This window comes from Etheostoma cragini, chromosome 20 (genome assembly GCF_013103735.1).
Source record: "Etheostoma cragini isolate CJK2018 chromosome 20, CSU_Ecrag_1.0, whole genome shotgun sequence".
NCBI lineage: Eukaryota > Metazoa > Chordata > Actinopteri > Perciformes > Percidae > Etheostoma > Etheostoma cragini.
The window spans coordinates 6,451,551-6,473,897 of record NC_048426.1 but is presented as its reverse complement, the minus strand read 5'-3'; the positions used below and the strand labels follow the sequence as shown (position 1 = coordinate 6,473,897).

The following is a 22,347-nucleotide window of genomic DNA, read 5'->3' as shown; positions in this document are numbered from 1 at the left end:
TTTTTCCCATGTAAGAGAATGCCATTGCAGCATGTTATTAGCAGGTATTTGCAGGAAGACATATTTTAATAATCATGCGTTGTTTGGCCTGCGGTGTTACCTGTCCCTCGGCCTCTTCTCCTCCCTCCATCAGCTGCTGGATGAACGTTTCCACAATCTGCGGCCGCTCGGGGGACAAACTGTACTTCAGCGGGGCTTTCTTCCACAGCTCTGACCAGAAAGAAGATTTTTTTTATAAAGAAGTCTATATTAATTCAGGTAGATTTGTGTTTTTTTGGGGGGCGGACCTGTAGGTAGGCCTGTGTCCTGTCGAGTTCTCTCTGGAACCACCAGCGTCAGGTCTCTGTTGATCTTCCTCTGCACCACTCTGATCATGTCACACTCGGTGCTCTCCAGCAGTTTGTGAAGCTGAGAGGTTGACGGCGTATTTTACAAAGAAATTAGGTCTTGTTACAAACACATCGGGACAATATGTGATGCAGTTAAAGTAGTATTCCTGTGCAGTACCTGCCAGGCTTTCACATCAACCTCTGAAGCTCCAGGCGGAGGCAGGAGAGACTGGCTGCCAGATATCAAGACCTCATAGTCCCGCTCCTTACCTATATGTTGAGCCAGAGCTCTCATACTGGGGTAAAAGATTTCCGCTCTGTAAAGGAAGGACAGCCATTTAACAAAGTATTTAAAATAATTATCATTTAAGCTGCCAGATGTTAAGAAAGTAGAGATTCTTAGAGACAGCAGTTGAAAAGTAATAATCTTAATACAAGGTAAGCTCTGATTATTTTGGTGGCTGTTTTAGAGCTTTTATACATGTCACATGAGCTTCAGCCGCCGATGTGAACTCCCTCTGCTGAGGAGGAGAACTGACAGGATTGAAAGCTTCAGAACAGCCACTAAATGTACCCTGTTGTGAGACTGATCTATGTTGTACATTCAGTCTATTCATATTTGCATTACAAGAATTGAAAGAATTTGAGGAACAATGTTATACCAAAGCAGCCACTGACACACATCAATGAATTAAGTAAGGAAATAAAATGCCACGGTAGTTTTTAGGGTATATTATATTGGTGGCTGCTACGTGACATTAATCAACACAGGCTAATAAACCTACATATAGTTCTTTCTGAACTTCCCACCGTACCTGTAGAGTTTCACAAACTGCTGATAGAAACCGGGCGTCCTCAACGTTTGAGCGCCCAAACGTCTCCGAGCCCAGTTCTCCTTGAACACCTGAAGCTGCTTGGTCAGCAGGAGGAAACCTTTCAGCACAGACTGGACTCGGATTGGATCCTGAAGAAGAACGGACACACTAGTTGACTTTTTTTCTTCATCAGCTTCCTAAAACAAAGAGAAAACAGAATGTGACAGACTGTGGGTTCAAAGCCAGAAGCAGCTGTCTTGTTTGCCTGCTTAACCATGAGTCGCAACTCATAAACAACAATCGTTTACTTCATCAGGTTGTCCGTTGTGCAGAAGGTCATCCTTGTTGCCATGGAGACAAACAGGCTCTGCCTCTCTTCCACTGTTCAGGACGTCCTCCATGAGCAGCGACACGCCGAGGATGGCTGCGTTGGCCTGCAGTCTGCTTCGACCGCTCAGACCGCTCAGACACAGCTGCAGACAAACATTCAAGTCAACTTTATATCAGACACACAGTTCCATATCATAACAAAAACATGCAATCCAATTGTCACTCATTATCTGTAGTAGACCTTGTTTGTAAATGTATGTATCCATAAAAAGTCAATATAATTACTAAAAGGTAATTGTATCACCTCAGCTCAGCGTTTCAGTTTAATAACCAAATACATTAAAATTAACAATAAGGCGCGGCCCTTAAAGCCTTAATCAGTCTTGCATCTCAAAATGCTAAAAAGATTTAATAGACATTAATGTATAAGCCAATCTTTCCGTTAGATAAAGAAATATCTTTTGTACAACGTTGGCATTTTGTCCTAAGGGGTGTAAGTTTTGATTATGGTTCATCATCTAGGGAGCGTGCTTGTGTGTTTATTTTAAAGAAATCTCTCTGCTAAAATATGATATTTGTTGGGTGCAAAGGATTTTTTGTGTTGTCACGGGGTGTTGTCTTTCTTTCAGTTAAGGGGTCCTTGATTTAAAAAATGTTGAAGACCCATGCTATACAGGAAACAAAGACAAAAGGTGTCATCATACAGAGACTAAGAAGATGTTCCTTAAATTTCAATGCAGTGTGCTCTATGGAGAAAGCTCACATAGCCACTGTTACATCACACCATGAGCAGGCAACACCGTATTAACCTGCATGCAGTATTCGATGGGAGGAACGTCCCAAACATCCAGAGGGAACAATCCATGACAGGCTATGAAACTTCTCCATGGAACAATTCTCTGAGCCTGCAGAGAAAGACAACATGAGACAGATACAATCTAGTATTTACACTTTAAACTCATCTATTTCAGGGTAAAAAGTCTTAAATTTAATAATCTAAAAATAAGGGCTAAAAGTAGTACATTTTATGTACTCACTTTTTCTCTTGTCCTTTTGTAGGATTAAATAAATGCCGTAACATAAATAAATATTTAGTGTGGGTAACATGTAAATTAACTGTATTTGTAGCATAAGAGCTCTAAATGCAACAAATATTGAATGTTATTAGAGTATAGAATCTGACCATGTGGGTAATTATTTAACTTTATTTTACACATTGCTCTTTTTGTATTGAATTCATTTCACACACAATAACTGTTTAGTTTCAGTTACATTTACTACGTTGCAGGTTTGAAACAGTTCGTCACACACACACCTTGTAATTTTTGATTTGTTTGGTCCACTGTGTAGAAATGTTTGTTGAGGAGCTCCAGCAGCATGGTGTATTTTTGGTATTGATCACTGACATCACGGGTTGACCCAAGTCATGGGGTTTTTCTGTGTGTAGTTTTTTTTTTATGTGTTTGATTAATGCATTTGAGGGTTAATCGATATAAGGTATAAGGTTTCTTTATTTGTGTAAAATGAGTGCAACTGTGTCTAGCTTTGTCAAGACTTTGGTAAAGTTAGAAATATTTGGTGCACCCACGGCTGGAAGATAGTGGTGCAGTCCGGGTTGACTAGGGCCTGATAAAGGAGGTGGTAGACACGAGAAGCTGTGCTGCTACAAACACATGCTTATCTCCTTTTGTCAAGAAGATTGTTTTGGCTCCAGTTTTTTTTCAATATTTTCAATATTAGTAGTATTTTAATTTGAACTGCCACCCTGCAAATAAACATGCGTTTTATGAAAATTTAAGAAGTCTGCCTGCCTATCTGTGTTTTATTATATTCCGGTAACAATATTTGGTAAATACTTCTTTTGTCGGGATTGAAACCCCCACTGATGGGGCGCCTGGGTAGTTCACCTGGTAGAGTACGTGCCCATGTAGAGGCTCAGTCCTTGATTCCACGCTGATTTGCCATTATACTAGTCATCCTAGGTGGTTTAAAGTCTTAAATTTAACTTGGAGAACCCTTGGGGTACCCTGTATTTGTCCACTAATAGCATGCAGCTAAACCAACCTGACTGCCTCGAGTCTCTAAAGGTGGAGGAACAGGCAAGGTGAGGCTGAAAATGTCCGTCTGGATACTGTCGCTCAACGGGGGGAGGGCGGTTGCCATGTTGTCACTCACACTCTGGTAAGAGGTAATGTCACCAGAAGAGAGGAACACCTCCCTAATACATCAAAGGAAAATGTATTAGATAGGGACAGTAAAGAAAAGACAGGAAATTATGTGCAGTTCATGGTCGCTGCTTTAACTCCTGGGACACCCCAACGGTGTTACACTTCATTAAGTATTCATATTCATATTAGGCACTATAAACCTGACCAATAACCTTACATCAACCAACCACTTCATAATAATGTTAACACTACTTTGGTACTACCAGGTCTCGTGTAAAGATCAACAGAGAACTTCTAGGTTGCCCTAAGCAAGAAGGAAATGAGACAATGTGTGGTGCCATAGAAGAACCATAAAAAAGAACAGATCTGTAGAAGTATAATGAAAAGTAAGATAAGAAATAATGAACATAAAACATGAACAAAAATGATTTTTCCAAATTCATTCATCCATTTTTTATTTGTATATTTCCAGTTTTTTATTTACTTATTTTTTCATGTATTCCTCTTTACATTTCCACATCCATTTTCTTATTCTTTTACACATTTATTATTATTATTTTTTATTTTGTATGTCCCTCCTATGGATCCATAAAGACAAAGCATAATTAGGACTAGTAATTGAGTTTTACCCAAGTTGTTTTATGGCCTGGCAGAAAGAAAAAGAATTACTCTCAAAAAGCTTTGAGTAGAGCAGCCTGAAGAAGACAGTAGACAAGACAGCATAACAAAGGGAACCAGCAACAAGAAAGCAAATATAAAAAAGAAAGAGAACAGTTGCATGAGTGCCTTTACATCATTTGTGATAGAAAGTCAGTAAAGACAGGGAGACATGAATTGATCAATCTGGCTCAGTTCCGAGATTGGCAACTCCTCACTAACCTGATGAGGTGTCTCACAGCGGTGTCAAACTGCAGGAGGACGACATGCCGGCGCAGCTGCAGCAGCCGGCCCACAGACTCTGGGCTGCTGGGATCAGACAGACGGTCGACCTGATGCTGGATCTCCAGCAGCTCTGCTCCTGTACAGCACCCACAGAGGAGGACACAAAGCCTTGTGAGTCAACAAAGAAGAGTGAACAGGTGTTGAGGAAGCCCGGGGCCCCAATTTGAAACTAGGTCCAGATGGAAGGCTCGTAAGCGAGCTCCTGGTGGCCAGAACCCGGCCGGGCACAGCCCAATAAAGCTACGTGGCACGCCCTTCTCCATCCGAGGGGCCTACCACCTGTTGGGGTCGGGTACGCCGCCACATGGGTGGCAGGGAAGGTGAGGGGCCCCGACGGACCAGACCTGGGAAACAGAGGCGGGCTCTGGGGACGTGGAACGTCACCTCTGTGGGAGAAAGAGCCGGAACTTGTGCGTCTGGAACAATGTTGCACTGTACAACACCTTGTAACCCTGGTTTTGAAAGGCACTTTATAAATAAATGTACTCACTTATTGTATGTATGTTCATTTACAAAAAATCTTGTTTATGTACAGTATATTAAAGGTAGGGTTGTTACTAGTATAACTATAAATTGTTTGAAATGGCCTTTTCACCCTGACCGCAATAAATAAGTTATGGACCCTTAAAAAGAAGCTAAAAAAGATCTGTCACCTGGAGCTGCTGTAATCCTGTAAACATGTCCATCAATCACTGCTACACGGTTGGCATACCTTTATTAAATGTGTCTGTCCTTTCATGTATCTTATTGTATTTTTTTGTTTTGTTTTGCCCGTAAAGCATGACTTTGAATGATCTCCGTGTATGAGATGGTGCTCTATAAATAAACTTGCCTTGTCTATTAGAACTTATATTTGCATAAGGGCCGGGGTTTTGCTCGGTTTCCAGAGTCCACCTACCGATGCCTTCAGTGCCTCCCCAGTCAGCTGCAAGTGAGCCCTGCACATCCTGTCCTCTCCTGCAGCTACAAGAGTCTTCTGCGTTTCCCAGTCTGGAGAAACTAACCAGGTAATAAATGATGTCATGGAGAGCTGAAACTATCTGCAGAGCGAGATGGAGAGGTGCTGAACATGCCTGTTGAACACAAGAAAGAACAAGAAAGTAAATTGCAAAAGCTTAGACCCCAAAGATTATGTGAAAAAGACCCTCATGTAGGTTATAACGTGTGATCCAGCAGGACAAAAGCAAGCATTAAAATGTACACATAAACACACCATTGCATTTAAAACTATTCATGGTTTCAAAAAAGCAGCTAAACGCATCACGTCTTGTGCTGCTGCATTAATAGCCTTATGAGTTTGAGCGCCTCACCAAAGTATTTTTGAACATGTGAAGAACTTCAGAGAAGTGGGGGATGTACCACAAGTTGAGGAGACATTTGCCTTCTGCAGACAACAACTGCAGTGACCGACGCTGAAAACTCCTATTTACAGAAAGAAGTGTAATTAAACTCTCAGGGGACGACTGAATAAACACAACACAGATCTACAAGATGTACAAACTATTTTCTGTTTTCTTTCTGTTAGTAACGCCTGCAAACTGACTCTAAACCACGTTAGAGGTAGAGATGTATTCATGTCCCCTTAAATAGGTCACCCTCTAAAATCTGACACCAAGAGGTCTAAAACAAACTTACAATATAACACATTTCATTTGTACATTTATCTATGGCATGGCTTTCCATTGTCTTTAGTATAACATGTATTCAGCTCCCCTTGTTTCTAGATTACACTGCATCTGTGGACATGGAACTCTTCCTTCATGCTGGTTTTGGCATTACCACATGAATACCTTTTGCACCACTATCATTCCCACTTTAACCAAAGTTTTCTTTGCGTTTAGTTTTTCTTTACTGCTTTTATATACTTTGTCAAATTGTATTGCCTGCTGTATTTCAATGTACCTTAAACATTTAAAAATGTCTTTAAACATTTTTTGTGTGTGTGGCTTAGAAGGGGCTACAGCTGCATAAAGACAACAAAGCTGAACCATCAGCCTTAATAACATACATTTATTGTTGTCCTTACAGACAGAAATATTATGAATACAGTATGTGTGGCGATTTCCTGGCGTGTATATAGTTTAAATGCATATTTATATAAATATATATTTATATTTAATGGTGGTAACCATTTTCACTTGAAAAATTGAAATAAATTTGGGGTTTAGAGTCGCTGCGCAAGGATTACTCTTTTCATCAGTGGCGTGAGGTGCATACCATTCTTCTATTTTACACATGAACAATGCATACAGTTTGAGCTGGTGGTACCTGGGATCAGAGCAAAGGCCAACTCCTGAATCCAAAATGACTCTGGGCTCTCTGGTTTGACCAAACAGGAAGTGGGACTGACGGATGGAGGGGATGTCGTCCAAAATGATGGTTAGATTGTAGTAATATGCCACAATCTGCGCTCTCACACAATACTGAGATATCTGTGCGCTGAATCTGTGGACACACACATAATTTATCTCCAAAATGCTCTTATCTAGAGTGCCGTACAGGGTAAAACTTGTCCTGTCTTGTTATTTTTTATGGACATACTTCTTGAGAAAGTCGATTATAAGCCTCCTTTTGATCTTCGCTTCTTCCTCCTGCAGTGTGAGAGAAATTAATTTTACTTCATGGGAAGCCAATCACATTGATCCTCCTGCTCAGCCGCCTGAGAATCCATCACTGTGTGAAACTCACTGAGCTTTTTATAAGACCCCCCAAGGCCTGTTTCTTCTTCACAAATGAGTTCAGCATCTCATCACGCAGATCAACTTTTTCCAGCTGGATGGACACAAAGGCTTCCATCAGCCTGGAGTAACAAACAAGACTCGGTTTATTAAAGAGCTAGCACTAAAGCATTGCTAATAATAGCCAGTGTCATTTGTTCTGCGAGTGGGGAAGATTACCTCTCCTTGGGAGTGGTGGGAGGTCTAGCTGAGCCCTTGGAGGGTGAATTGTTAGATTTTTCCTGCAGGCTGTTGGTGTCACTTCCAGGTTTGGAGTCCAATTTGACATCTTTATCAGAATAAAGGGCGACTTCACTCTGAGAAAAAATTGGAAAACTGAAACGCTTGAACAGCAGTTTCTTTATTTTAAAGTGTGACAAATACCAGTGGGGCAAAACTACCCAATTACAAGTGTAAGTCTAGCATTTCAAATCCTAATAAGTAAACATACATAAGTATTATCAGAAAATGTATGGTAATGTAAATTATCAAAAGTAAAAGTACACATTATGATATTATGCCTCCATCTATGTGTTAGCAGCAAGTTATATTTTAGATTTCTCTCTAATCTCAGTTTTTTGTGAAATATGGAATTGTACTGATTTGGGTAGTTATTGAATTCAGCCAGAGAAATGTGTCTTTGGTGAAACTTTGGCCACAAGCCAAAAATGGTTGGGAGCCACTTCTTTAATCGTCTTTAATACGTATCATATTAACAAAAACAGCTGTCAGAAAAATGTGATGCAGTAGAAGAAGTAGTACTTGACTAAATGTACTCCGTTACTTTCCGTGACTATAGAAATTCACACCTGAGCTGAAGAGGTCTCACTCTCTGCCCAGTGACAAACACAAACCAGCTTCACCGCACTTATCAAAGCGTTCTTCTGTGCAACCTGACAGGCCAGAGTCACCTGCAGGTTTTCTATACTCTGTGTGTTCATAAGCTATGAAGAGAAAAGAAAAGAAATGAATTCAGTCAGTAATAGCTTGATCATTGGCTAATAAATTCCTGAATTTAATTTCAACATACATGAATAACTGCCTCCTCTGAGCTGAAGCTGAACCTCCCGATGTGGTTCTCGTCCAGTTCCTGGATGCTCAGAGGCAGGTTGGACGGGGTGAACCTGTGGCGGACAGCACACTTTGATTCCCTTTCAAACATACTTCACAGCAGAAATAATAAGAGCACATGTTGAGAAGCAGGGCATACATATATCCTATATCCAGTGTTTCTGAATCGCCTTGTACAAATCCCAACAACGGTTTCATACTAGTAAACAGTGGTGGAAGAAGTCAGATCTTTACTTAAGTACAAGTACTAATCCAACAATGTAAAAATACTCTATTACAAGTAAAAGTCCTGCATTGAAAAGGTTACTTAAGGTAAAGTATGTAAGTATCATCAATGTACTTAATTTATTTAAAGTAAAATTACTCAATGCAGAAAAATCCTCACATTCTAGAAACTTAAAACAATCCAAACAGTTCTGTCAGTCAACTAAGGTTTCATCTGAGAATCCTGTTCAGCTGGGCATGTGTTTTGTGTGCAAAAACCGAATTTCTAAAGTAACTAAAGCTGTCAGAATAATGTAGTGGAGTAAAAGGTACAATATTTGTCTCTGAAGTGTAGTAGAAGTAGAAAGTAGCATTGAAATTACTTCTACTTACATTCCACCATTGCCAGTAAATAAACGTGTTTCAGTGTAGTAATTCACCTGTCCACAGAGCTGTCATCTTCCAGCATGGCTGTGATAAAAACTGGCCTCTGCTCTGCTGTGTCTTTCTGAGCAGCAACCTCAAACTGCACAGGCCTCAGATAAAGGTGGAACTCATCAAATCCGAGCTCTGAAGCCACGTTCCTGTACAACCTGTGCAGAAGTATTGAACGTTACAGTCTGACATGATACTGAACTGGATCATTTCTGAGTCTGCCACTGGAACTAGAGTTTTTTTCTGTTGTTCATTTTAATCAATAATTGTAAACAAATTACAGGTGGCCCAACTCTGTCACTGGCCAGCTGTTGGCCTTTTCCCCTGGTGTAAGTGTTATCTTAACTGTGCCAGATGTGCAGTCTCTGAGGCCGATTCCAGCAGACGATGGCGGATGGTGACGAGCTCCAGCAGCTTGGAGAAAGTTTCCACGCCATACAACTGTTTCTCTTTTCCCTGCGTCACGTCCTTCTCCTCTGCAGATCTTACTAACGACAGCCCCACCTTTTTGACCAAAATCGGGTCCTCAAAAAACACACCTGAGAACAACTGGGAGTGTTGAAAAACAAGTTAGACTTATGTGCTTCTTTGTATGTATGTAAATTGTTATAATGTTCCCATATTATGATCAGTTTTATATTTGTACTTGTATTTTGGGTTTCTACTATAACATGTGTTCAAAAACACATTATTTTTCTCCTACTGTCTGAATACTGTACATGTACCTCAGTTCACCCTTTGTGTGAAATGCTCGGTTTTAGCGGCTGTCTCTTTAAGTCCTCCTCCCAAAAAAGCCTAGTCTGCTGTGATCGGTCACTATTTACGGTTCATCCACATCTGCGCTCTCGGAGTCCCTGCACCATCATTGCAGCCGAGGAGACTGCATCGGCCCTTTCTAAATATAACCTGGTATGGTACCGTACAGAAGTCCTGACGGCTGATTTAAAGGTACCGTTTCTGAATATGGGCTGTGTGCATTTCTCTGAGGCTTGAGTGTTTTAAAACTATACAGTAGAGCTGGACGATATGAAGAAAATCAAATATCACATAATTTTTGACTGAATACATCAGTCTTAGTACTGCAGAGATATTGCAGGTTCACTATTGGTGTTTTCACAAAATACTAACACAATGAATTTAAATTGAAGTAAACCTACGTCCTTCTGAATCTGAGAGCTGTAGGAGGCTCCAGGTGAAGCCAGGTGGTTCCAGCTCTGCAGGGCTTGCTGCAGGAGCTTCTGTCGCAGGAGGAGTTGGTCAGTGACGCTGGCGGCTCGGTGCAGCTGACAGAGCTCTGTGTGAGCCTGAACTAAACCACGGTAAAGAGCAGAAGCCAGACAGAGGGACGGATGAACCTCTAGGAGGAATATGTTCATCAATGCAGGGCTGCAAACACAACACAAGAAGGCAAACATGGAGGTATTAAGAACACAAAATATAGATAGTTAAAGAAACATACCAAATCCAGGGTAGTAAGGCTGGATGTACTTGCCTGCAGCCGCCAAGTGACACCAGATGTTTGGGAATGTATTTTGGTGGGAGGCCAAAGTTATGACTGCAGCCATTGCCCTGGTCTCTCCAGATGCGTTGGAGATACTGCCGCTGTTTTTCAATCTGATAGGATGATTAGTATTCAAGAGGAAATTTACACATCAAGGTTGGTTTAAAAAAAGATCTTCTTTTTCCACAAAACACCAGTTACTACCTTTAAACTAGGGCTGCAACAATTATGTTTTCTTGTTTATGAAATGTCATTAATTGGTAAAAAAAGTGAACGCTTGTTTTGTTCAACATGAGCAAATATGCGATCCAGTAATAGCCGGAACGAGCATACGTTTCACTTAAAAGATTTATTGATTATGAAAATAGTTGCCAATTCCTATTATGGTTCTCAGCAGGAAACCGATGGAGTGCTTTCTTCAGGTAGGGAATGAGTCCTAACCCCAAGTGAAGGAGTTTAAATACCTTGGGGTCTTGTTCACAAGTGAGGGGACAACGGAGCAGGAGATTGGTCGGAGAATCGGCGCAGCAGGTGCATTCAATTTATCGCACTGTTGTGACAAAAAGAGAGCTGAGTCAGAAGGCAAAGCTCAGTCATCCGTGAGAAGCTCGGAGTAGAGCCGCTGCTTCTTTGAATTGAAAGGAGCCAGTGGAGGTGGTTTGGCATCTGGTAAGGATGCCTCCTGGACGCCTCCCTAGGGAAGTGTTTTAGGCACGTCCAGCTTGGAAGAGGCCTAAGGGGAGACCCAGGACTTAGTGGAGGGGTTATATTTCCAACCTGGCCTGGGAACACCTCGGGATCCCCCAGTCGGAGCTGGCAAATGTGAATTGGGAAAGGGAAGTTTGGGGTCCCCTGCTGGAGCTGCTGCTGTGACCCGATACCGGATAAGCGGATGAAGATGGATGGATGGATCGATGGATAATCATCATTACTAATATAAAAGTGTAGGTGCGGTGAGTACGTAGCTGGAGTTTAAAGGGGTACGGTACTGTGAAAAGTCTGGTCTAATATATCATAAATAAAAACTATAACTGTTTAACTGTTGGATCTCTAATTCAACATGTATGCATTCTGCACATTCACACATAAAAACAATCCTTTTGCAGACTTTGTGTTTTCACCTGATTGTCCAAAATGTCTCTGATCAGCTGCTGGTGGCATTGCAGACAGCCTATCTCAGCCCTGTAGGCCTGAACAAAGTAATCCTGGTTCAGGTCCAGTTGAGGCCGACAGTGCATGATGTCAGTAATGACTCCGGCCAACGCAAACCTCTCCTCTGTCCCTGCTGCGTGCTGGTAGGCCTCAAAGTAACAGTTTAAGAGCTGGAGAACATGGAGACAGCAAACGTTAGTAAACAACTTGTTGATCTATGAACCTGACTGGCTTTGAAAAATGAGAAATTAAACAGACAAATACATATTTCCAGTTGAGAAATACGAACAAAAAGTGTATGTAGTGCAATAAAATTTGCTAAATTGTACTAAAAGTTCTTTAAAAATGTGTATTAGAAATGCGTGACATTCAGTGACTGATAACACAAATCAAGTAAGTGAAAAAGACAGGCAACAAAGAGACATGAAAACCAAATGAACGGTAATTTTCATCACTATACCTGCACTTTGCTCTCCAAAAACTCTGTCTCACACGTCCACAAGTCAAGCAGCACTGCAACACGGTCAACATCCGCTCCGCCCCAGGAGTGGATGTCTGCTGTCGAGGCATTTCCCATCTTGTTAATCCTGTCTCTCTGAATGAAGCGGGAGCCGACAAGAAGCAGCTGGTCCTCCAGCTCCTCCAGGTCCTTCAGAGCAACATCATACATGATGTAAAACCCTCTCTGATCCTGAGTGTGGACAAATTGCTCCTCTGCGCTGTAGAAATCATGAAGGTTCTCAACCTCTGCAAACTCCATGAACTCTGAGCAATGGACCTGTGATATAAAGTCACATAATGTATAAACATGCAACAGGAGAGATCATAAACACATGACAATGTACAAACTGTTGCTCGACATGAATACCTAAACACTTAATTTTCATACCAGAAATACCACTAGAGATATTCGTAAACGCATATTTACATATCCAGAAACAGTGATTGCATTACTCCAAACAAGCCCAAGAGGACAAATTGTTCATGTTGTAACTTCAGCTTTATCTGAGTTTAAGAGTCATTGTATCCATCCATAAACACATGTAAATTTCTAGCGCTCGCATCCTTATCAACCATGGAGAATTACAAAAACATAGAAAATAAATACATAGAAAAAATCATTATAAAACCATATTCCGTCATATAAACAGATAACATATATAACAGATAAAACACACCAATCAAACGTGTTCTCAGGTATCAGCTGCTGTATACTTTTATATGTTCTTACCTTACAGTCAGCAGGAGTGTTGTGGCTGTAGTGAAGCGAGCCGAGACCTTCTGTCTCCCCTCTTCCTCCTCTGGCTGCGTTCATCCAGCCAGTTTCCTCGGCTGTGCTGCACAGCTCCCCTTCCTCAAGCTGCAGACCTGCCAGGTCAAAGGTCAAAGTCCTCTCCACAGAGCGCAGGTAGTTCAGCAACCCAAGAGATATGCGCTGCAGAGGGGACAAGCACATTTTGTTTTTAAATCCTTTTTTCCTTTTTATTCAGCAGATTTGTTTGGCAAGCAACATCCAGTACACATGCGAGCTACACGTTAAGATCCATGCTACAGTTTGCCTAGTCTGGATCAACGAAAGTCCCCTGCTTTTTAAACTCAAGCTACACACTGAAAATGGCTTATTTTGAAGAAAACGTTGAATGTACAACAAGGCAGGGCTGCTTGGTTCTTTCAGGGAATGATTGTAAAGAATATGTTTAAGGTCAAATTGCATTTACTCTCTAACTCTAACAGATTGTCGGGGATTATGGACGAGGTACACACAGTGATTGCTGTATTGTGTGGACAGTTAACTTAATTTATTAATATATGTGTCTGTTCCTTTTGTGGGGGGCAAACATTCCACCAAATACAAGTTCCTTTCCAAGACTCAATCGTGGTTGTGACGACAGCTTAGCGCCGCCCAAGACAGTTGCGATTGGATGATTGGTGAACGGCAAACAAGCCAAAACTTTTCTCCTCTCCAGGCATGTATGTGGGGTGTAGCCAGACCTTACTCAAGATAGGTCTGGTATTGCGAGACTACCAAATGCCTCACCTGGAGCTGTCTAAGTCTGAGATGACGCAGGTGAACCAGAGAAAGGTAAGCACCTCTAGTTATGATGGGATCTGAGGACCCCTCCTCTAAACTGTCACCCAGACCCAGGAGCTGCAGGCTGTCCTCGAAGGAGTACCTGTGTTTTAAAGAGGGAGCAGAGGCAAAGAAAACCGAATACTCCAGTGAAAAGTGGCAGATGTTGGGTTTTATATGATTTAATCAAGAGGTCAACCAAGAACAAACCCGGAAGCTTTTAAAAGTCTATAAAATATCAGAAGAAAGACATATGCTTTTACCAAAAGGCCAAGGTAAGGTCTTCAGATTGCTTATTTTGTCCACAATGCGGTTTAAAAATCCCAAAATGATACAATATACAATGATGTAAAGCAGAAAATGCTAAAAACAATCTCTTGGCATTTGTGCTTGTTAAGTGTTAAAAAACACTAAATTCTTTATCAGTACTTCTACAAACATCTTGAAAACCTCATAATGTATATTCTCTGCTCGAGTGATACGCACCTTTCATTTGTTGCGCTTGAGGTTTGACTCTTCAAACTCTTCTTATCGTGGCCTGCACTGCCTCCAGATCTGATTGACTGATCATGTGTTTCCTAAGAAGAAAAAATAGGCTTTTTTGATGGTAGAGTCTACAGAAAGGATAACAGTCCATAGATATCTTTCATCCTATGCATGCACAAATCCATATAGGAAAAAATAAATAAATAAAATAAGAATAAAGAATAAATTTCACATATCATTCATATCAAATGAAAATGTATGCCCATGGATAAAAATGTAGCTTTAATTTAATGTCTTCCAAAAGAGAGAGAGAGGGTTGCTAAGCGGATGGTACATGCCTGAGTGAGAGAGGCGGCGCTGTAAATACTGGTCCAGATCTCGGAGATCTTTTGCCGCTTGGTCTTACTGCTGCTTGATACCGTTGAGGTAGGTGCAGGTTGTGAGTCGGCAACATGAGCGGCGTGTTCTTTTACAGCCGCGGCCACGTGGAGCACATCAGGGACCTGATGAGATAACCAGAAAAGACAACTCAACACCTGATCCACAAGCTTACACCTCCTGATACAAATGTAGGTTGTGTGTGTTTTAAAACATGTGAGGCACTAGGTGAGCAGGGTTTATTGCATATGACAGACAGAAACAGACAAAGCTTTTCACACGAAGGACCCCTAAACTTACACAAATTAGATCACAGACTCCCCATTTGATAAGATTTTGTCCCAGAGTCCCCCATCTGAGAGGATTTTGCTTTTACATGTGTTATTACAGAAAGTGTCTGAAACCCATGACCAGAATAGGCAAGAATGCTGTCATTGTGTTACTCATAGATGGAATTATAGTGAAAATAAATGATTCTCCTTTTTGCTGGAACCCCCAAAAGGAACCTGGACCCCACTTTGAGAACCAAAGACTAAGCATGACTATACAGTATCTTGATAAACTACTATGTACATGATAAGTGTATGAAGAAATACTGAGCTGACATCGCAGTTACCTGAAGAAACCTGCTGTGCATCTTCAGCAACTCGTCCACAGATTTCTTTTCCTTTAGCTTTGTGATCAGCTTCTGCTGCCACGGATCCCGTCTGGGCTTCACCTTCAGGACAAAATCCAAACAGTATGGCTCTGATTCACAAGGTCCAGATTTAACTAAATTTCTGATTCAATTCAATATCAATAAGGGAAATTTCTGTGAAAAATAACAACTTTGCTTGGACATAAAAGAGATTCTCAGATAACTTATGTTGTAAATTGTACAAGCAAGAAGCAACCCTCAAATAGTTTTTAGAATGCACCAAGTTAATGTTTACATTAAGAATTGACCCCAAAAAAAGTGTGTTTGAAGTTACACATCAACGGGGAAAAGGCATATATTTTAAAGTTTGAATTCTGGATTGTATTGATTGATATCAGATCAGTTAAACTAAGATCATTTTTATTGGAGAATCTATTATTTAAACCCAGCTCTGTCAGTACCTCGTGTCCTATCACACCACACACAAAAAAAAACAATCTAAAAAGACACACAGCAATATTTTTATAACCTGAAACACAAGAAAGAGTGATGGAGAAAGTACTTGAAAATGGTTTGGATTAAATGTGATGCACGAAAAAAAAGAGGTATAAAAAGTTGTTCCAAATACTTGTACAGTACATCAGAAAGTACTGACCCCAATAAAAATTGTTATTGACACTTCCTGGCAAACCCAAAAAGCCCAGAAAAACTCTCTTTTTTGTAAATTCTTTGTTACCATTTTGTTCTTGTCCTCTCACCTGAATGAATGGGATCCAGTTGGCCTCCTTCCTCAGAGCCAGGCTCGCACTCTTCCGTCCCCACTGGCTCTCTTTTACCTCTGTGCCATCGTACTGAGGAAACCTTTTCATCTGCTCTTGTTGTTTGAAAATCGTTCTGAACTCCCTCCACACCTGCGGAGACAGATTCAGACTGACATATTGTTGATAACCAACTTGACTGATGTAATTTTATAAATATTGCAAGGCCTTTTTTTATAAGTTGTATCACTTTTCCAATGGCAGAAATATGCAGATCCCTTACTAATTAAAAGTACTAATACTACAGTGTCAAAATACTCCACAAGTAAAAAATCCTGCATTCAAAACCTTATATGTATAAGTTATTATCAGCAACAAGTACTTAAATTATCAAAAGTAAAAGTACTCATTGTCAGTGTCAATATTGCTGCTGCATTAAGGTGTATGTAGCATGTTACTGCTGTAGATGTTTAAGGTTGTGCTTATTTAAATTCTTTATATACTGTTGGGTAGTTTAATCCACAGAAATGCATCATATTCTGTAAGATCATCATATGTCTGTAGCGTCGCTGTCCTGTTAGAATCGGGTATCTCTGAAAAGAAACAGAGCCCTGTTTTCAGCTGATCCAAGATGGTTCTTAAACAGTTTTAGCTTAAGCAAAGCAGCTTTAATTGTATAGCACATTTCTGCAACACAGCAATTCAAAGTGCTTTACACACAACATTAAAGAGTAGAAGCAGGAGAATACCCTCAGCCTACAATTTATCAGAAATATTCACATTCATTTGGAGATTTCACTGGATAAGGAGGGGAGGAAAAATTGTGGGGCTAAAAATAACAAAATAAATAAATAAATAAATTAGCTGTCAGATAACTGTAGTGAGGTAAAAAGTACAATATTTGTCCCTGAGATGTAGTCATATAAAGTTGAAGAAATGGTAATTCTCAAGTAGAAGTACCTCTAATTTGTACTTAAGTACAGTACTTAAGTAAATGTGCTGGTTACATTCCACCACTGTCCATTGGAAAACATTACCGTGCTGAATAACTCCATCTCGTCTGCGGTGGTCCGGAGTTTACGAGCATCGTAGGACAGGTGGAAGTGGGCGATCAAAGACTGCAGCTCAGGTAGGAACTCCTCCAGGTCAACAGTGTGCAGGGGGACAGCATCAGCCAGTCCTGAAATACCTGTAGTTAAATAGATTCATTAATAAACAGCTGAAACTGTATGAAAAGCTCCTCTCAAAGTTGCGCACACTTAGATTTTTACATAGCAACCTGTGCGGATGCATTTCAAAATGTTGCTGCTAAAATAGGGACTCAAGAATGGAAATCCATCAAACTATACCAGCCAGAATGCCATTCGTTTTGATCTAGTTCAAAATAATTTCACCAAAAGGTCCATTCAGTAGCCGCTCTGATGCTTTTGATCATATCACATGATGTTTATCAGCAGATGGGGCATGTCCAGTTGTCAATGAAATGTAGATTCAGATTCAAGTCAGTAAACCCTTCTGACTTTGATAACCTCGCCTTGCTTTTCCTCTAGCGTCACCATCACCCAAAAAACTCCACTTGTACATAATAAATATAAAAAAATCGAACAGACAGATTTCAATAACATTCACTGGACATGTTCCCAAGACAAACCCTGTCCATCTTTTACTGCGTGAGCTTTTCCTCTTGTTGGCCATTTTGTTTTAATGATTCCTCTATCATCAACCACAAGGCACATTTTACATTTTCAACCCAGACAGTAAAAACAACATAAGGAAGGACAGATTACCAATATATTCAGTAGGTTCTGACTCTTAAATAGTGTAATAATGGAGAATCAATAGAGAATTTGATTTTGAAGGAAGTCTCTAAAGGTACATTTTAAGGATACTGCTGCTTTGACTCTTACGGTCTACAGTTTGTGTCTTATGTGAGGTTTCCTCAGGAACCTTTGCTGGTGGTTCTTTATCCTTTCTTTCACAAGCTGGTATGTAGTGCAGCACCTGTTAAATTCAAACAAAGAAATCGTTCACATCGTGAACATTCGAAGCAAATAGAAACAGATGCATTGGAACTGGATTTTACCCTGAGGAAGTTGTGAATGGTCTGAACCGAGTGCAGATGGCAAACCAGCCAGCGCAGGTAAATGTCCACATCGTCCTGAGTGAGCAGGGAGGCGGGGTTTCCTCGGCCGGTCAGGATCTTCTCTCTGCATGCTGACAGTCTGCGAGCTCTCTGAACGGCGTCCTCGTACTCACTCGTCAAACATGACACCTGATCCTGAGGGAGAACAAGTTAGTCTGTGATCTGGTGAAGACAAATCAGCCGGAATAATAATACATTATAATACATTTTTCAAACTCTTTACAATCCATCACAAAGCCATCAGTGCTCCTTCTTTTCATTGCGATTGTATTTTTCTCTCCACTCATTCTTTTCAACACTATAACGAGAAGAGATTCTCCACAAAAAAAATACTTTTATTTGTTTTGTTTTCTCATGTATTTTGGTATGTTGACATATTTTTAGAAAGATATGAAAGCTACAAGCTATGAAAGCGTTGAATATATTGTATGCAGCAGTGATTTTCAGCAGCAGCAGTTAATCTGTTTGTTATTCCAGCAAAAATGTGACACTCATAAAAGCAAGAACACAAAAGAAAAACCTAATTTTACCTTAGATTGACTTGCAGTGGTAAGATTATTAAGGCCTTCCTTGAATATTTGTAGTGCCCAAATTGTTCCTTGCTGCTGTTTTTGTATATCTGTATGTATACTTAATACAGTATGGTTTCTTTGTATAGTCTCTGTGCAGAGTTATTAAACCAAAAAGAGTCGTGCACTTCATCGGTTTTGTTGAGCTAAAGCAATTAACCAAAAACTCCGCAATTGTTCTGTGACCGTTTTGAGGATCAAATCTTCTTCTGGCAAAATTGTAAAACAAATTCCGTAATACCAGCTTTTCAATTGTAAATCTTTATGATTTTTTGTTTATGTGCTAGTGAACTTCATATGTTATGGGTTTTGAAGACTTTGGAGACAGCAAAAAAAATTATTTGGAGATGGCACCTTGGGCTTTAGGAAGCTGTTCAGACGTATAGACCAAGCAATTGGAAGAAGAATCTGCAGATGAATCAGCAATAAAAAATAATGCTGACTTGCAACCTTAATATTCCAATTTAATTCAATTATTATAGAAACATATATTACCTAAATCACCACTATTGAGTTAGATTTGCGCACTGCCATTCATCACATCTTAAGGCAGTTTGTCATCAGCAACCAACATATTATGCCCAAATGATGTACAGCTTAGCAAAATGAGATCTAGGTTGTCACCTTGTAATGAGGATACAGCTTCTCAATGACGCTGGTGTGGCGACAGAATCTCCTCCATCTCAACATGAGCAGATATTTGATCTGAGCCAAATGATATGATCGGTCAGTGTAGAACTGTGGAGAAATATACAAAATAGGAAAATGGTTTAAATGACTCGTCTCCCCCCCCCCCCCCATTCTTCTACAGCAGATTAACTCTTTTGTCTTTATGACAGGACTGTCCTCACCTGGTGCAGCAGTGGAGGCAGACTGTCAGGAGTGTACTCTAAACCCAAGCAACTATCCAGCTCTCTCTGCATGATGTCAGCCTGAGACTGAACTGGCAAAGCTTCAGCCACCTGCAGCCAGGAGAACAGATAAGCCCAGGAAAAGCTAATAAGTCACCATTAAATATAAAAAGCTGCTCTACAGGTTTTAATGACCTAGAAATACGCTGATTCCTTTCCTGTAGGCCTCAGACTGTCTTTGATAGTGATACAAAATAAATTTTCAGTCTCACCTGAAGCCCTCTCCTCAGTGCATGTTCCCTTTCCACGCGGAAAAAGGAAATATCTTTTGGAGGTGGAACAGAACTGAAACAAAGCTAGAAATTAATGAAAGAAACAAAACAATCTCTTGGCCAAAGAAAATTTAAAGCAAAACTAGCTAATGGTAGCTAATTTTAGCAATTAAATATGTGACATTACTGGATCAGTGCTGCTTTTAGCTAGTAGTAATACTGTTTTAGCTTTATTCTCATCAAACAATAAAAAATGTTATAGGTTAAAAAATCCTTTATTTACCAAAACCTCTACAGCAGTGCTGACGGCTCAAAACAGCAACATTTTGAGCGGGTTAGCATGCTTGCATTTGCTAATTAGGACTAAACATAAAAAGCACAGCTGAGGTGGATGTTTGAATATTTTAGGTAATTTATTTGGTGATTAACCAAAGTATTACACAAATCAAAATGTTGAACTGATTGGAACTAAATGAAAAGCTGAGAAACCAACAAAGATGGTACAATTCACCCTCTGGTGAATATGCGTAGCATAGTTCATGGCGATCCACCAAATAATTTCAGTCAAGGCTACAAATGTCACTATAGAGGGTTAGTGAATCACCAAAGTCAGTCAAATTCTTTGTCTGGGGACCATGAATGTCTGTTCAAAATTTTATGCCAACCCAATGAATAGTCTTACAAATATATTGGCCCAACAAAACTAGATTAGCATCCCTAGAGTCACCACTACATGGCTAAAAATGATGTGTTGTGAATGGGGATTTGCTGGAAAACACTCATAACTTATGCCTTTTGGAAATTCTTCAAATTGTCCACATTTAAGTTTAATTATTGTTTGTTAGTCATCCTGGGAAGAGTTGAACCCAAGGGCAACTGGACTTAACGTTTTGTCTCTCATCTGAGAGACTTCTTCAGTTCTGACTAACAGTATGGAAATCCGCTACATGCCGTGCGTTTATAGGCATCGGAACAAGATTTTTCCCAGTGACAACGCCCTCATTCAGGTCACTTCCTGTGGGAATCAGAGGTGGGAAACTGGGGCTAGATTTTGCTAAAGGAGTTTCCCAGTTGGTGACGCGTTGTTGACAAAGGTTAGAAACCTTTCTTAAATATAGAAAATACACGCATGTAATATATTTTGCAACGTCCACAATGTGCTATTGATTTAGGTTGTAGTGGTCCATTGTTTTTAACATAGTAACTTAAACTAAAGTTGTGTTCTATTGCCAGTAACAAGCAAACCAATTCAAGTCAAGTAGGCCTATGTTTTGAGATCTTGTACAAACTGTAGTGAGGAAAGTAATGCGTAATTGAAGAACTTTGGGGTGTCCTTTGCTATTGTTGTTTCCATGTTTTCACACACCTGATGCTCTAGGCTAAGTACGCCCAACAGAGGGTGTCAGTAATGCAACAAGTTGTTATGCAAAACGCCAATGTAACAGAAAAGAAGAACACGCATCCCGAACACGTGAATGCTGGTAGTCGGAAAAATTGAATCACGGGGGTTGTCCCTGATAATCCCAGGTGGAATGAACGCACCATTAAGCTCTGTGGAGTCGTTGTCGGGATGGCATATAACCGTTGGCTCATTGGTTCTCCTGGCTGTTGTAACGACAATCGTTATGGTCTTGGAGACACCCTTCTTCGGAGCACCTATAACAAAGTCCAGTTGTCCTTGTCAACCCTTCCTTGGATAACGGAGAACCTTCCCAGATATTTTGTGAATCAAGTTTTCACTGAGAATAAATCAACAAGTAAGTTCCACTTACCTGGTAATTTAGAAAGTGTAAACACAGATGTTAAAGCTCCCGTCCAGACGTGTTTCCAGACATTTAAAAAAGAATTTGCTTAGAATAATAATTTGTCTGATCGGTTTCCACAAAAACACCTTATGCCCATCAACTGGACTCTCTTGATCATTTCAAATCATATCTTAAAACACGTTTAGATTATCATACCCGACATAGCTTCCTCCATGTCCACCTTCATTTTATTGAATTAAATGAGTCATCTTGATTTTACTTGATTTCATCAATTTATTGTGCTTTTGGTTTTTGTGTTCATTGGATGCATTGGAAGCCTTTAAATTAGTTTTTAAAACTTGTAGACTTAAACTGATATTCTGAGGTGAGTGCCAAGAAACTTTCTCCCTTCAACAGATAGTGTCTCTCTCTCTCTCTCACACACACACACACACACACACACACACACACACAAGGGGAGCATTAAATTCCAACTACCTGGCAATCTAGACAGTTTAAAAGAAACACTGAACCAATTGCAACTGCTATCTTACAAGGTTATCACAACCATAATGTAAGCTTCCACACCTGTAACATCTGGAGGTCACTGCCCCTTGACGAAATCCATTCTCCTCAATTTCTGCCCTGAGTGCTGAGAGTAGACGTGACAAGTCCGCCTCCATCTGCTCCACTTTAACGGAGGAGGAAACTCTGTATACATCACACATGGCTCAGGATCAACACTTTTAGGAACTGGGAAATGCCAACATTTC

General features: G+C 40.3%; 1 protein-coding gene across 1 annotated transcript in view; it reads right to left on the bottom strand.

The window, feature by feature from the left end:
- si:ch73-242m19.1 overlaps positions 1 to 22,319 on the bottom strand; it is a 29,231-nt gene extending 6,912 nt beyond the window's left edge. The window contains 35 exon segments of the mRNA XM_034858675.1: positions 101 to 210; positions 288 to 408; positions 508 to 646; positions 1,145 to 1,341; positions 1,453 to 1,617; positions 2,284 to 2,379; positions 3,539 to 3,692; positions 4,522 to 4,660; positions 5,483 to 5,657; positions 5,895 to 6,006; positions 6,853 to 7,029; positions 7,126 to 7,175; positions 7,273 to 7,384; positions 7,482 to 7,618; positions 8,111 to 8,245; positions 8,332 to 8,425; positions 9,017 to 9,169; positions 9,358 to 9,560; positions 10,169 to 10,438; positions 10,440 to 10,625; positions 11,634 to 11,834; positions 12,125 to 12,442; positions 12,896 to 13,099; positions 13,703 to 13,838; positions 14,222 to 14,313; positions 14,560 to 14,724; positions 15,216 to 15,317; positions 15,995 to 16,147; positions 17,032 to 17,183; positions 17,902 to 17,995; positions 18,078 to 18,272; positions 19,331 to 19,444; positions 19,558 to 19,668; positions 19,830 to 19,902; positions 22,163 to 22,319. Coding sequence (XP_034714566.1) covers positions 101 to 210; positions 288 to 408; positions 508 to 646; positions 1,145 to 1,341; positions 1,453 to 1,617; positions 2,284 to 2,379; positions 3,539 to 3,692; positions 4,522 to 4,660; positions 5,483 to 5,657; positions 5,895 to 6,006; positions 6,853 to 7,029; positions 7,126 to 7,175; positions 7,273 to 7,384; positions 7,482 to 7,618; positions 8,111 to 8,245; positions 8,332 to 8,425; positions 9,017 to 9,169; positions 9,358 to 9,560; positions 10,169 to 10,438; positions 10,440 to 10,625; positions 11,634 to 11,834; positions 12,125 to 12,442; positions 12,896 to 13,099; positions 13,703 to 13,838; positions 14,222 to 14,313; positions 14,560 to 14,724; positions 15,216 to 15,317; positions 15,995 to 16,147; positions 17,032 to 17,183; positions 17,902 to 17,995; positions 18,078 to 18,272; positions 19,331 to 19,444; positions 19,558 to 19,668; positions 19,830 to 19,902; positions 22,163 to 22,302 — 5,175 coding nt within the window. The 5' untranslated portion in view covers positions 22,303 to 22,319.
- Between the last annotated feature and the right edge of the window lie 28 nt (positions 22,320 to 22,347).